This window comes from Chiloscyllium plagiosum, chromosome 7, assembly GCF_004010195.1.
Source record: "Chiloscyllium plagiosum isolate BGI_BamShark_2017 chromosome 7, ASM401019v2, whole genome shotgun sequence".
Taxonomy (NCBI): Eukaryota; Metazoa; Chordata; class Chondrichthyes; order Orectolobiformes; family Hemiscylliidae; genus Chiloscyllium; species Chiloscyllium plagiosum.
In genome coordinates, this window is record NC_057716.1 from 66798962 (window position 1) to 66812379 (window position 13418).

The 13418-nt window shown below is 40.9% G+C and overlaps 1 protein-coding gene across 2 annotated transcripts in view; it reads left to right on the top strand.

The window, feature by feature from the left end:
- Window positions 1–13418, top strand: part of tgfbr2l (transforming growth factor beta receptor-like) — a 101112-nt gene that overhangs the window by 43101 nt on the left and 44593 nt on the right. For both annotated transcript variants that reach the window (XM_043693969.1, XM_043693970.1), the window contains exons 2-3: window positions 9186–9339; window positions 10099–10301. In XM_043693969.1, coding sequence (XP_043549904.1) covers window positions 9186–9339; window positions 10099–10301 — 357 coding nt within the window. The remainder of the gene's footprint in view (window positions 1–9185; window positions 9340–10098; window positions 10302–13418) is intronic.

Sequence of the window (13418 nt, forward strand, 5' to 3'; positions counted from 1 at the left end):
TATGAGGACATGGTACAGGGAGCCATTGTGGGATGAAATAGGAATGTAGTTGGAATAACTCTTGCGTTTGGGTCAGAAAAATGGGAAGGCACCCCACTATTTTAAGGGAGAGATATTTCGAGGTGCTCCGGTGCAAATGGAGGTGTAGTCGTTCATGAATCACAGAAAACTAACATGCATGGACAGTAGATAATAAAGACAGTAGATAATAAGGCCCTTCATCAGGAATGAGGCTGGGAGCCTCGAGAGTGGAGAGATAAATGGGAGAGCTGGGGGCTGGAGAGAAGCTAGCTAAGAGTGCAATAGGTGGATGGAGGGGGTGATGAAGGTGATAGGTCAGATAGGAGGGTGGAGCGGATAGGTGGGAAGCAAGATTGGAAGGTAGGACAGGTCATGAGGATGGTGCTGAACTAGAAGTAGTTGAAACCAAAACTTTGCATATATTCAAGAGGTGACTCGATATACCATTTAGGGTGAATGAGATCAGTGGTTATTGGGAGAAAGCAGAATTAGTCTATTGAATTGGATGATCAGCCATCATCTTGATGAATGGCGGAGCAGGCTCGAAGAGCCAAATGGCCTCCTCTTGCTTCTATCTTCTATGTTTCTATGATCTTCTATAAGATCCCCTCTCAGTCTCCTTACTCTAAAGAAAAACATCCTAGCTTGTCCAACCTCTCCCTATAACTCAGACTATTGAGTCCTGGCAACATCCTTGTAAATTTTCTCTTTGCAGTTTAATAACAGCATTTCTATAGCAAGATGACCAAAACTAAACACAATACTCCAAAAGCAGCCTCATCAATGTCCTGTACAACTGCAACATAACTTCCCAATATCTATACTCAATGCCCTGACTGATGAAGGCCAATGTGCCAAAAGCCTTCTTCACTGTCCTGTCTACATGTGACTCCACCTTCAGAGAACCATGCACCTAAACTCTAAAGTCCTTCTGTACCTCCACAATCCTTAAGGCCCTAAACTTCACCATGAAACTCCTACGTTGATTTGAATTTCCAAAATACAAAACCTCACACTTATCTATATTAAACTCAATTTGCCATTTCTCAATTTTGCCACTTCCCTGACTGATCAAGGTCCTGCTGCAATTTCTGACAACCTTCCTCACTGTCCATAATACTGCTTATTTTAGTGTCATCTACAAACTTAATAATCATGCCTTGTACATTCTCATTTAAATCATTGATATAGATAACAAACAGCAATGGGCCCAACACCAACTCCTGAGGCACACCACTAGTTATAGGCCTCCAGTCCAACAAGCATCCTTCCACTATTACCCTCTGCTTCCTATCATCAAGCCAACTGTGTATCCAATTAGCCAGGTCCCCCTGGATTCTATACAATCTAACCTTGCAGAGCAGCCTACCATGTGGAACCTTATCAAAGGCCTTACTGAAATCCATACAGACTACATCTACTGCCCTGCCCGTATCAACCTTCCTGGTCACTTCATCAAAGAACTCTAACAAATTTGTGAGATATGATCTCCCACTCACAAAGCCATGCTGACTACTCTTAATCAAATCCTGTCTTTCCAAATGTATGTATATCTTATCCCTCAGAATCTTCTCAAGTAACTTACGTACCACAGACATTAAGCTTACTAGTCTATAGTTCCCAGGTTTTTCTTTGCAGCCCTTCTTGAATAAGGGCACAATATTCGCAACCTCCAGTCTTCTGGGACCTCACTCATGGCTAACGATGACATACATCTATCAGCCAGGTTCCCCACAATTTCTCCTTTAGCATCTCAGTGTTCTTGGATATATCTGGTCAAGACCGGGCAATTTATTCACTTCCATATATTCTAATATGTCAAACACCTCCTCTACTGTGAAATGGACTGTCCCCAAGATATAACTACTAACTTCCCCAAGTTCCCAAGTTTTCATGTCTTACTCCATGGCAAACATGGAATAGAAATATTCATTGAGGACCTTGCCAATCTCCTGCCATTCCACACATTAATGTGCACTTTGGTCCTTCAAGGTCCTATTCTCTCTCTAGTTATTGATTCTTTTAAATAACTACAAAAGATAACCAAAGAAAAGGAGAAAGTAAACTTGCAAATCATATCAAGTGGAAAATAAACACTTCTTTAATTATATAAAAAGGTACAGTGAAGCCAAAGTACACATAAGCCAGGAGAATGAAACTTGGGACATGATAATAGAGAACCAGGAAATGGCAGATGAGTTGAATAAAGATTTTGCATCCATCTTCACAGTAAAGACACTAATGGCACTTGAAGAATACTAATTAATTAAGAGGCAAAAGGGGGAGAAGGAATAAATAAAATAATTTTTCGCTAGAGAAAAAATATTAAGGAAACTATTGGCATTAAGTCATCTAAATCGAGGGGATATGTCCTAGAATATTAAAATTAGTAGCTACAGAGATTGTGGATGCACTGGTCATGACCTTCTGACAATCCTTAGATTCTGGAAAAGTACCGGAGGATTAAAATTGCCAACCCAACACCTTTATTCAAAATAGGAAGGAGACAAAAATAACTAACTATAGGCCAGTTAGCTTAATATCTGTGATTGGGAAAAATGTGAAAAATATTACAAAGGAAGAAATAGAGTATTTAGAAATGCACAAATCGAGCAGTGTTAGCATGCCCTCATGAAGGAGAAATCATACCTGACAAATACTTTAGAATTCTTTGAGGTGTTTACATGCTGGGTAGCTAATGCGGAAGCAGTAGATGTAAAATAATCTACTTGGATTTTCAGAAGGTGTTTGATGAAGTACTGAACATAAGGCTACTTTATGGAATAAGAGCCTACCGTCGTGGAGGTAGCATGTTAGAATGGACAGAAGATTGGCTAACTAATAGAAAATAGAGAGTTTGGATAAGGGGGCATTTTCAGGACAGCAACCTGTAACTATTGGTGTGTCACAGGGACCAATGCTAGGACCACAAGTATGTGCAATTTATTAATGACTTAGACAAGGAAAGTAAATGTGCTATTCACTACTAAGGGAAGTTTATGGATAACACAAAAATATATCAGAATGCTGGTGATGAAGATGACTCAAAGACTCTACAAAGGATATAGACAGGTTAAGTGAGCATTCCTGAAGAAGGGCTTATGCCCGAAACATCGATTCACCTGTTCCTTGGATGCTTCCTGACCTGCTGCGCTTTTCTAGCAACACATTTTCAGCTCAGGTTAAGTGAGTAGGCCAAACTTTGCAGATGGAATATAATGTGGGGAAATATCACTTTGGCAGGAAGAATAGATGAGCCAAATATTATTTAAATGGTGAAATATTGCAGAAAATTACAGCATAGAACAATTTGGCAGTCGTCCTGCTTTAATCACAATAAGCTAGCATAAGTGCAGCAGTTATTGAGAAGACAAATAGGATGCTGGTTTTTATGTCAAAGAGAATGGAGTATAAGAACAGAGAAGAAACTGTGTTGCTGGAAAAGTGCAGCAGGTCAGGCAGCATCCAAGGAGCAGGAGAATTGACGTTTCGGGCATGAGCCCTTCTTCAAGACTTCTTCGGGCTCATGCCCGAAACGTCGATTCTCCTGCTCCTTGAATGCTGCCTGACCTGCTGCACTTTTCCAGCAACACATTTTCAGCTCTGATCTCCAGCATCTGCAGTCCTCACTTTCTCCTATAAGAACAGAGAAGTCTTGCTAACACTAATGAGACCATGCCTGAAATACCGTGAACAGTTTTAGGCCCCTTACCCAGGGAAAGATATACAGGTGATGGGGGTCAATTCAGCCAACTAGATTGAGCCCAGGTATGGAGGAATGTCTTATGAGGAGAAGTTGAGTAATTTCAGTCCATTCCCCTTGTAGATTATAAGAATAAGGAGCAACTGTATTGAAACATAAAACATTGTTAGCAGAGAGATTGTTTCCAGCTGTGGGAGTGTCTAGGACTAGCCGCAAAATCCTCAAAATAATGGGTCATCCTATTAGAATAAACATGGAGGAACTTCTTCTCTTAGTAGATAGTGAATCTGTGGAATTCTTTATCGCAGATAGCAATAGGGGCTAGTCAATGTAAATATTTTCAAAGCTGAGGTAGCCTCATAATCAGTAAGGGAATCAAAGATATGGGGATAAAACAAGAAATTGAAATTTATGATTTTCAGAGCATCCATGCTCCCTTTGAATAGTGCAGCAGACTTGCTGGGCTGAATGGCCTACTTCTGTTCCTGTATCTTATGATCTTGCAATCCTATGTTTATATAGGTCATTGTAATGTTACAGTGCTGCAATCAGGTCCTTGAGGCCTGATTCCTTGCATTAGCCACCAAGGTTATCTTCGTCCACTGTCTCCACAATATTTGCTGTGAGAATAATGCACATCTCCCCTCTCGCCTTCCTCTGCCAAGGTATCTAGTATAGCATCAGGGAACTTTTATTAATGCTCTTTCCCCGTTGTGCCATAATTTACTCTTATTCCTTTTCCACACACCATTCCTGGACATAGTCCACAGGCAGAGTATGCCTTGCTTTTAAAAGGTGCAGGCTGGTTTTAAATGGTACAGACTAAAATGGCGTACCATTTTGGGTGGTGAAAATAGGCCACAAGTGGAGGTATGCAGTCACACAAATGTGCATTTCGTATTAAATGTCACATAGCAACCATGCAATTCAGCAGGCAACATAAAGTTGCCTGCCTGCCTGCATTGGAAGCAATGAGTATTGGGCAAATTAATCATCATAATTCAAAATATTGCAGGTTTGAGGCAGATCTGGCAACAACTGTGTAGCTTCAAGTCCAGTTCCGAAGAAGAGTTATATTGGACTCAAAATGTGAACTTTGTTTTAACTCTCCACAGATGTGGCCGAACCTGCTGATACTTCTCCAGCACTTTCTGTTTTTATATCATAATCCCAGCATTCATCATGGGGCCTTGATAAGTTTGGCTCCAAAATGGCTTCACACCCTTAAAAGATTGCAGATGCAGGACAGCAAATTAGTTCTGAAATGTTTAAAATAGATTTCAAGCGTAATTATTGGGTTTTGGCTGTGTGGTAGTTTAAAGCAGTTTTTAATTTTGATGCTTGAAACACCTGTGCGCATTATTGATCCTATTGCTTGAATGGATTGAAAATTCATTTTCTTAATTAGTTTAACATGTGACTTTAAAAGGGTGAATTAAGCAGTAATGGAATAATTCTCTATGAAAATATTTTCAACTCTCTCAAAACATTTGTGTGTAACATTTTGGATAATTCTTGATTTCATACCAAATATTACAGCACCTGAAATAATTGCACAAAGGCAGATATCCTGTCACCAAGTCACCCTTTATTTACTTGTGCACAGTACACTGGCTGTGGCCAACCAGATTGGAGTCAATTGCCTGAACTGAGGAGGTTCTGAATTCCTGCTTATGCCGTTCAGCCAGAGCTTTCCTGATTGGCCCAGGTTAACAACTCTGATCAAGGATTTCACACTGAACACAAGATCCACCTGGTATTAAGCATTACATCCCTCACTTCCAGGTCCAGGGACATAGGAAAATTTCTAAGAGAAAGACCAGACCTGTGACATTTTTGCCTCAGGTCCAGTTCCTCTGACACGTGTGGCATGTAATGGACTGTAGCCTGTCTCATGCATCTGGAGAGTCTCAGGAGATTTTCCTCCTTTTCTTCCGGCAGTAACAGTATCAAGGCTACACTCACCTCGGCCTCTAAGGTTTCCTTGACTCTAGACAGAGGGGGAGAACAGTTTCTGACAGGCCTTCTGGTTATTCTGAGGGGCCAAGATGTTTTGCTCCTGCCCCATTTTTGCGAGATGTTAGTTCAGGACTATATCACCTACCTTATGAAATAGGTCACAGGACCTAATCTTATGTCAACCCATACCAATACAGAGCTATCCACTCCACCCTCCTCCCTGACCTATCACCTCCATCCCCACCCTATTTCACCTATTGTACTCAATGCTACTTTCTCTCCACCCCCACACCCCTCTCATTTCTCTCTCCACTCTGCAGTCACCCTGCCTCTATTCCTGATGAAGGGCTTTTGCCCGAAACATCGATTTTCCTGCTCCTCTGATGCTGCCTGACCTTTGCTTTTCCAGCACCACTCTAATGTAGACTCTGGTTTCCAGCATCTACAGTCCTTGTTTTTGCCTAGTTGTACCAATACAGAGCTATTCCCATGATCCGGCACCAAACTTCATCCCCTGAATTAAATTGTCTCTCTCATTGAGAGGAGGCATGTGCCCAGCATTGGTGGTCGTGTTGCAATTTCAATTATTGCACATGGGATGGTCCAATAATCAAACAGGAACCAGGACAGTTTGGTAACAAATGATTCTGAAGCTGCTTCTTTAAGCCTGCCTTCAACATTTGGACTGTTCTTTCCATTAGACAGTTGGACGATGGATGGTCTGGAGCTGTCCTTATGTGCTGAATGCAATTTGACTTTTGAACATATTCAAATGCCCTGCTGGTAAATGATGTCCCATTGTCCATGACCAGTACTTCTAGGAGTCTATGTATCATGTACGATGCTTGCAGCTTCTCAATTGTTATCCTTGAGTTTGCCAAACTAACTTTATGCATGTCCAACCACTTTGAATAGGTGTCCACAATCACCAGGGCCAGCATTATCGACATGCAACTGAGTCCAGGGTTTATGTGGCCATTCCCATGAATGTGGGGGTGGTGCTGGTGGCAACTTTTGTCTTTGCTGGCACTCTGGGCACTGCCCCATCAACGCAGGTATGTCAGCATCCAACCCTGACTACCAGACATACCTTCTTGCTAGCAATTTCATCTTGGAAACCCTGGATGACCATGAAGGAGTTGCTGATGAAGGGCTCCAGCCTGAAATGTCGATTTGCCTGCTTCTCGGATGCTGCCTGACCTGCTGTGCTTTTCCAGCAACACCGTCTCACATGGAGGAGTTCAGCCTGTATCTGGCAGAGACCTTTACTTGGGACAATCACCCTTGCTTCCCTATAGTAATATGCTGTCCTCTACAGTGATCTGGTCTCACCAGGTACAGAAAGGTTTCAATCCTGGTTGTGAATGTCCTCCTGTCTCCCCCCCCCATTACCACCAGCTGTTTTAGTTTCTCGAGGACAAGATCTTTTGTTGTCCACTGTTGGATATTGTCAGCGGTGACTGGAATGGTGTCAAGGAAGTTTAAAACCAAAACAGAATCTTCCAGGGGAAGCACCACCAGTGGGGTATCTGACAGTAGGAGGCAGCTCAAGGCACCCACATTAGCCACTTAGCTTCCTGGACAGTGCTTTGTCTTATACTTGTACGCACTGAGAATAACGGCCCAATGCTGAATTCTACCAGAAGCTATGGGCAGCTTGTCTTCCATCAGTATCCCAAACAGGGATTTGCGATTACAATGACAAATTCCTGTATATAAAGGTACTGGATGGAACTTCCTTACACCAAAGATGACCTCCCAACCTTCCTTCTCTATCTGGGCATATTTTCATTCAGCATCAGCCAAAGTCTAGAAAGCGTATGCTTTCAGGTGTTCCTCCCTGTTGGGCCATTGATGAGCCAATACTACCCTAATGCCGCGCAGGGAGGCATTGCATGTCAGCACCACCTGTCACTTCGGATCGCTGTGGGCCAACACCATAGATGACGATAGCTGCTTTTTCACTTCCCTAAAGGCTACTTCTTAGCTACACAACCATTTCCAAGGCTGAACCTTTTTCAACAGACAGTGTAAGGGTGCCAAAATGGAGTCCAGGTTATGTATGCATTTTCCATAATAATTCACTAACCCAAGGAGAGATCTAAACTCCGGTACAGACATGGGAGCCGGGGCACCTTTGATCGCCATCATTTTATCTTCCAATGGGTGTAACCAGGTTTTGCCAGCTTTGTAACCCAAATAGGTCACTTGGGGCACCTGGAACATACATTGTTCCCTTCTAAGGTGAATGTCCAACTGGGAGAAACATTTAGGCTCCGATTCCAAGCTCTCCAAGTGCTCTTTACTGATCTTCCCTGTTAATAGTACATTATCTAGATAAATGGCCCTTGTAAAATATTTTCCATGATCCGCTGGAAGACAGCGCAGGCTGATGATGCCTCGGATGTCAGTCTTGTATATTGATATAAACCCTTACGGGTATTAATTGTAGCATACTTCTGCGGCTCCTTATCCAGTTGCAATTGCAAGTAGGCGTGGCTCATGTCCAGCTTCCTAAAGGACAGCCCCCCACCAATTTTGCGTACAAGTGCTCTTTGTGAGGGATCGGGTATTTATCCAGCTGTGAGAAACAGTTTACAATTTGATGAAAATCCCTAAATGTTGTCAGGCTTCACCATCGGTATGACCAGTGCTGCCCATTCTGCAAACTGCTCTAGTTTGATGATTCCTTTGCTCATCCAACTTCTTGATTTCTGTCTCTACTTTCGATCACAAGGCAAACGGCACCAGGTGGGACTTGCAAAATCTCAGAATTGCTTCCTGGTCAATATGGAAACTGGCTTTGGCATCTTTGATAGTCCCAAGCCCTTCCTGAAAAACTCCTGGCTATTTCACTAGGACTTCACTGAGTCATCCATCTTCTAATCGACCTCCATGGCAACTGGATGACCATTTAACCAATTATTAATTTTAATCTGTTCCCCAGCACCCATGTGGTGCGTGTGCAAGTGTGAGACATTATGTGTGGATTTTTGGTTCTAGAAATTCAGACATTTCTAGAAAGGGACACTATATCAAAGCTTTACATTTTGCATTCATCAGAACTAGGACACAAAAATCCAGCTTTTAAAAAGGAACATCAATTTGAACAGCATGAGAAAGGGATACTTAGTCTTTTGGCCAACGAACATAAGACAAAAAGTATCAACGTTGTGTCTTTTAGCAATATTTAATTTCAGTACTGCCCAGCAATTATTTTTAGATAGTTTACAGCAAAGAGAAATGTTATTTAGCCCATTGTGTCTGTGTCAATGAAAAATGAAATATCCAGTTTACTCTCACTTTTCAGCTCTTGATCCAAAACCTTAAAGGTCATCGCACTTCATGAGCATATCCAAGTTTCTTTATTCTGAAGAAAGGGTCAGTAGACCCAAAATGTTAACTCTGATTTTTCTCCATAGATGCTGCCAGACCCTGCTGAGCTTTCCCAGCAATTCCAATTTTTGATTTTGTTATTTTTTCTTGTTTCTTTGTGTTACAGTATTGAATATCCATGTCCTTACAAGTTTCTTGGAGACAAACCTATGCAAGTGGTGTGACTATACTAACCCAATATGTGAGGACAATGTATGTTACAGCAATTGTACATTGAATTCCTATTGTGTAAGTTCAGAGGAAATATGTGTTGCTATATGGTAAGTGTTAATTGTAGTTTTAGATCTTGTGCTTAACCTTCTTTTTGTACGTGCTTTCTGAAGGTGACAACCTTACTGTGAATTCTCATTTCTTCAGTTGCAACTATGTTCCTAATTGTGTTAGGAAACACAACTTTATTCTGTCCCCTCTCGACGGTTTAGTTGTTTATCAGCACTAAGTGCCTTTATTTAAATTGACAAAAATTGCAATTTCACCATTCAAATCAAACTAAACTGCACATTTTTGGAACCTGGGATGAAACCTGACCACCCGGAGGAAACCCACACAGTCACAGGGAGAATGTGCAAACTCCACTCAGGCAGTCACTCAAGGCTGGAATTGAACCTTAATCCCTGGCATTGTGCTCACCATTGAGTGACCCTAACATGTGTGCCAACCTGGTGTGTCATATTCATCCATTGGAAACTCATTAAAGCATTCCCATCACATCATGGTGTGTATGGCACGGTGGCTCGCTGGTTAGCACTGCTACCTCGCAGCACCAGGGACCTGGGTTTGATTCCCATCTTGGGCGACTGTAGGGAATCTAATCATCCCAATCAGAAGTATTTCACAAATTCTTCCACTTGTTGCTATTTATAATTATCTTCCACATTAACATATTCCAACAAAAATTGCATTTTGCACAACCTACTGTGTATGCTGATGATTAAGAATTGTTAATCATATTTCTGAACTTACAAATTTGTATTTTTGTTTTACATGCCATTCCAATTAACCTTTGTGACTCTACATAGGAAGAAGGACAATGAATCCACAAGTGTTCAAACTATGTGTCATTATCCAAATTTACCAGTGGAAGACATAATAATCACAACTTACAATACAACAGTTTGTATCATGACTGAACAGCCCACAGGGAAAGGAAGGATGTATGTCTGTGGATGTACCAATGAACAGGAGTGTAATGATAAACTTATATTTCAAAATGACCAAACTAGTGAGTATTTATCTTTTTATATAAAAATTTAAGGCAATTTTGTTTTGTATATTACATGCTTTTTGCATTGTTTACCACACCCCTTTTCTCAGGAAGTTAGATGCTTTTTCAAAATCAACAACTTAGAAATAAAAACACAAAAAGAAGTCTACATTACTAGATTCTGGTCTAGGTTACAACATTCACACTAAATAAACGTTCACATTTTCTTCCATTCATTCTACCTGTGATAATCTCTCTCTTAAGAATATTGTTAATTCACATTCCTAGCAAAACACCCAGAGCTGATACCAAGTCATAAAGAAGACCAAATTGAAACCTTGCTCCCTTTGTCTCCACTCTTCCTGCTACATACTGTTTCTGTTTAATTCTGTCTATGTACATTTTTCATTCCTGGGAAAGTTTTTTGATCTATTTTGTGACTTGAACTGGAGATGCTTTTTGTCTTTGGCATACTGCAATAGAAGACCACATCAGAGGCTGAGAACCTTGTAGTGAGTACTCACTTCCTGACTCTAGAAAGCCTGTCCACCATCTCCAGGGCACAAGTGAGTTGTGTGATAGAATACTTTCCACTTGCCTGTAAGTGTGCAGCTCCAATGACTCTCAAGAAGCTTGGCACTATCCAGGGTAGAGCAACCCATTTGATTGACATTATATCCATAAACATTCAGTCCCTCCACTATTGACATTCAGTAGTATCTACATGATGGACTGCAATAATTCACCAAGTCTTCTTCGACGTTACCTTCAAAATGCATGATCACTTCCAACTAGAATGACAAGGGCAGCAGATACATGGGATACGACTATTAGCAAGTTGCCTCCCAAGCCACTCATCAACCTAACTTAAAAATATATCACTGTTTCTTCATTATTTCTCGATCAAAGTCCTGGGCCAAAGTCCTGGTTCTCCCTCCCAAAAGCATTGCAGGTGTCCTACACCAATTGGACTGCAGCAGTTCAAAAAGACAGTTTCACCACCACTGTCACAAGGGCAATCTAAGGATGTTTGATAAATGTTGGCCCAGACAGTGATGCCTGTATCCCAGGCATGAATAAAACGTTACAAAATTATATTCTATCATGGTTGAAACAATGAAAGTGGATAAGTAATTAATCTATCTTCCAATGTGGATGCAAAAAGTAAGCACAGCTCAAGCTTGTTTAGGTATATTTGTGCTATAAGCAACTATGGAGTCCAGGTTGTTCTCTATAACTTGGTTTCTCTTTTGGCTTTTTACACATTGGATCTCACAATACTGGTTGATTATTAAAAAAAAACTGAAGTACTGTGGATGTTGGAAAAATGAATTGAAAACAGAATATGCTGAAGAAACTCAGCACATTTGACAGCATCTGTGGCGAGAGAAACAGTTAAAGTGTATTGCTGTATGTTAGATAGTGTTTATGAAAACTAATTACAACAGTGATAATTTCTCATCCTATTGAGGCAAGCTGTTACAATGAAGTTGATGCTTATTATGTTTTTAGTTTAAGGAGTTAATGGGCTGTAACAATGTTTAAAACTGGGAAATGGTCCAGAACTCGCAATTATTATTCTTCCATATGGGAAAGCATCTGGCTGGGAATTGGAGTGACTCAGTGATTAGCTTTCCTGTCTCTCAGCTGGAAAATCCTGGATTGAAGTTCCATTGCAGCTTTGTTGGCTATTAAAGAACACTGCTACTTGTGCAGGCAAGTTGATACATATCAGTACTCATCCCCAGCTCAATAAATGGGGAAGGCTAATAGTAGGCAGTGCATACTAAGATAATCGACCAGAGAACTGTTCCTCTCGCCACAGATGCTGTCAAATCTGCTGAGTTTCTTGAGCATGTTCTGTTTTGAATTCAGACTTCCAACATCCACAGTACTTCAGTTTCATGAAATTGTAGGTCTTCAATCTACATCAGCAGATTTTTATTCTCAATCCATTGATAGATTTGTGCAGAAGCAAATAAACTTTTTATTTCAACATCATCATCAGCAAATTCATTATTGGTGAAACCAGTATTTTCACTTCATCGGTCCTGCTATTTAAGGATTGCTTCTGCCTGGGCAGGATCTCTGTCACAATTACTGAGGATTCTTCCTGGGCAGATAAGGAAGTTAAATTTCTGCTTGGACTTGTTTCTTCCATTTCACTTCAGCATGTGACATCCAACTTGTATCTGTTAATAGCTTTTAGTTCACCAGTATTGACAAGTTCTTTTAGCATCTGGTACCTGCCCTATTCAATGTGTTGGTTTCTCACTTGTGTTTGTGGTTTGCTACTTTAAGAATTGAATGAACTCTGCTGATCTCCTGGATTGAGTAGATCTTTTCTTCTTAGGATTGATGTATTTTGTTTCTGGACTTGTGCTTCACTTATCATCTGAATGGCTTACTCTTGAGTCAGATCTTCTTTGAGCATTATTAAATTTGTCCCTCAATAATTCTGTTTCTTATGAATTCTGACTTGAAGTCACTATTGTGACATTTTTCACTAATCCATAAGGATTGTTAATCTGTGAATTCCCTTGAATAGAACATAGAACAAAGAATATTACAGTGCAGTACAGGCCCTTCAGCCCTCGATGTTGCGCCAACTTATGAAACCAATCTAAAGCCCATTATTCCATTATCACCCATATGTTTATCCAACGACCATTTAAAACATTTAATGTTGGTAGTCCACTACTGTTGCAGACAGGGCAAACCACACCCTTACTACTCAGAGTAAAGAACCTATCTCTGACATCTGTCCTATGTCTATCACCCCTCAGTTTAAAGCTATGTCCCCTTGTGCTAGACTTTGCCGTCCAAGGAAAAAGGCTCTCACTGTCCACCCGATCTAATTCTTTGATCATCTTGTATGCTTCTATTATGTCACCTCATAACCTTCTTCTCTATAATGAAAATAGCCTCAAGTCCCTCAGCCTTTCCTCATACAACCTTCCCTGCATACCAGGCAACATCCTGGTAAAAATCTTCTAGGAGAAAGTGAGGACTGCAGATGCTGGAGATCAGAGCTGAAAATGTGTTGCTGGAAAAGCTCAGCAAGTCAGGCAGCATCCAAGGAGCAGAAGAATCGATGTTTCGAGCAGGAGCCTTTCTTCAAGAATGAGGAGAGTG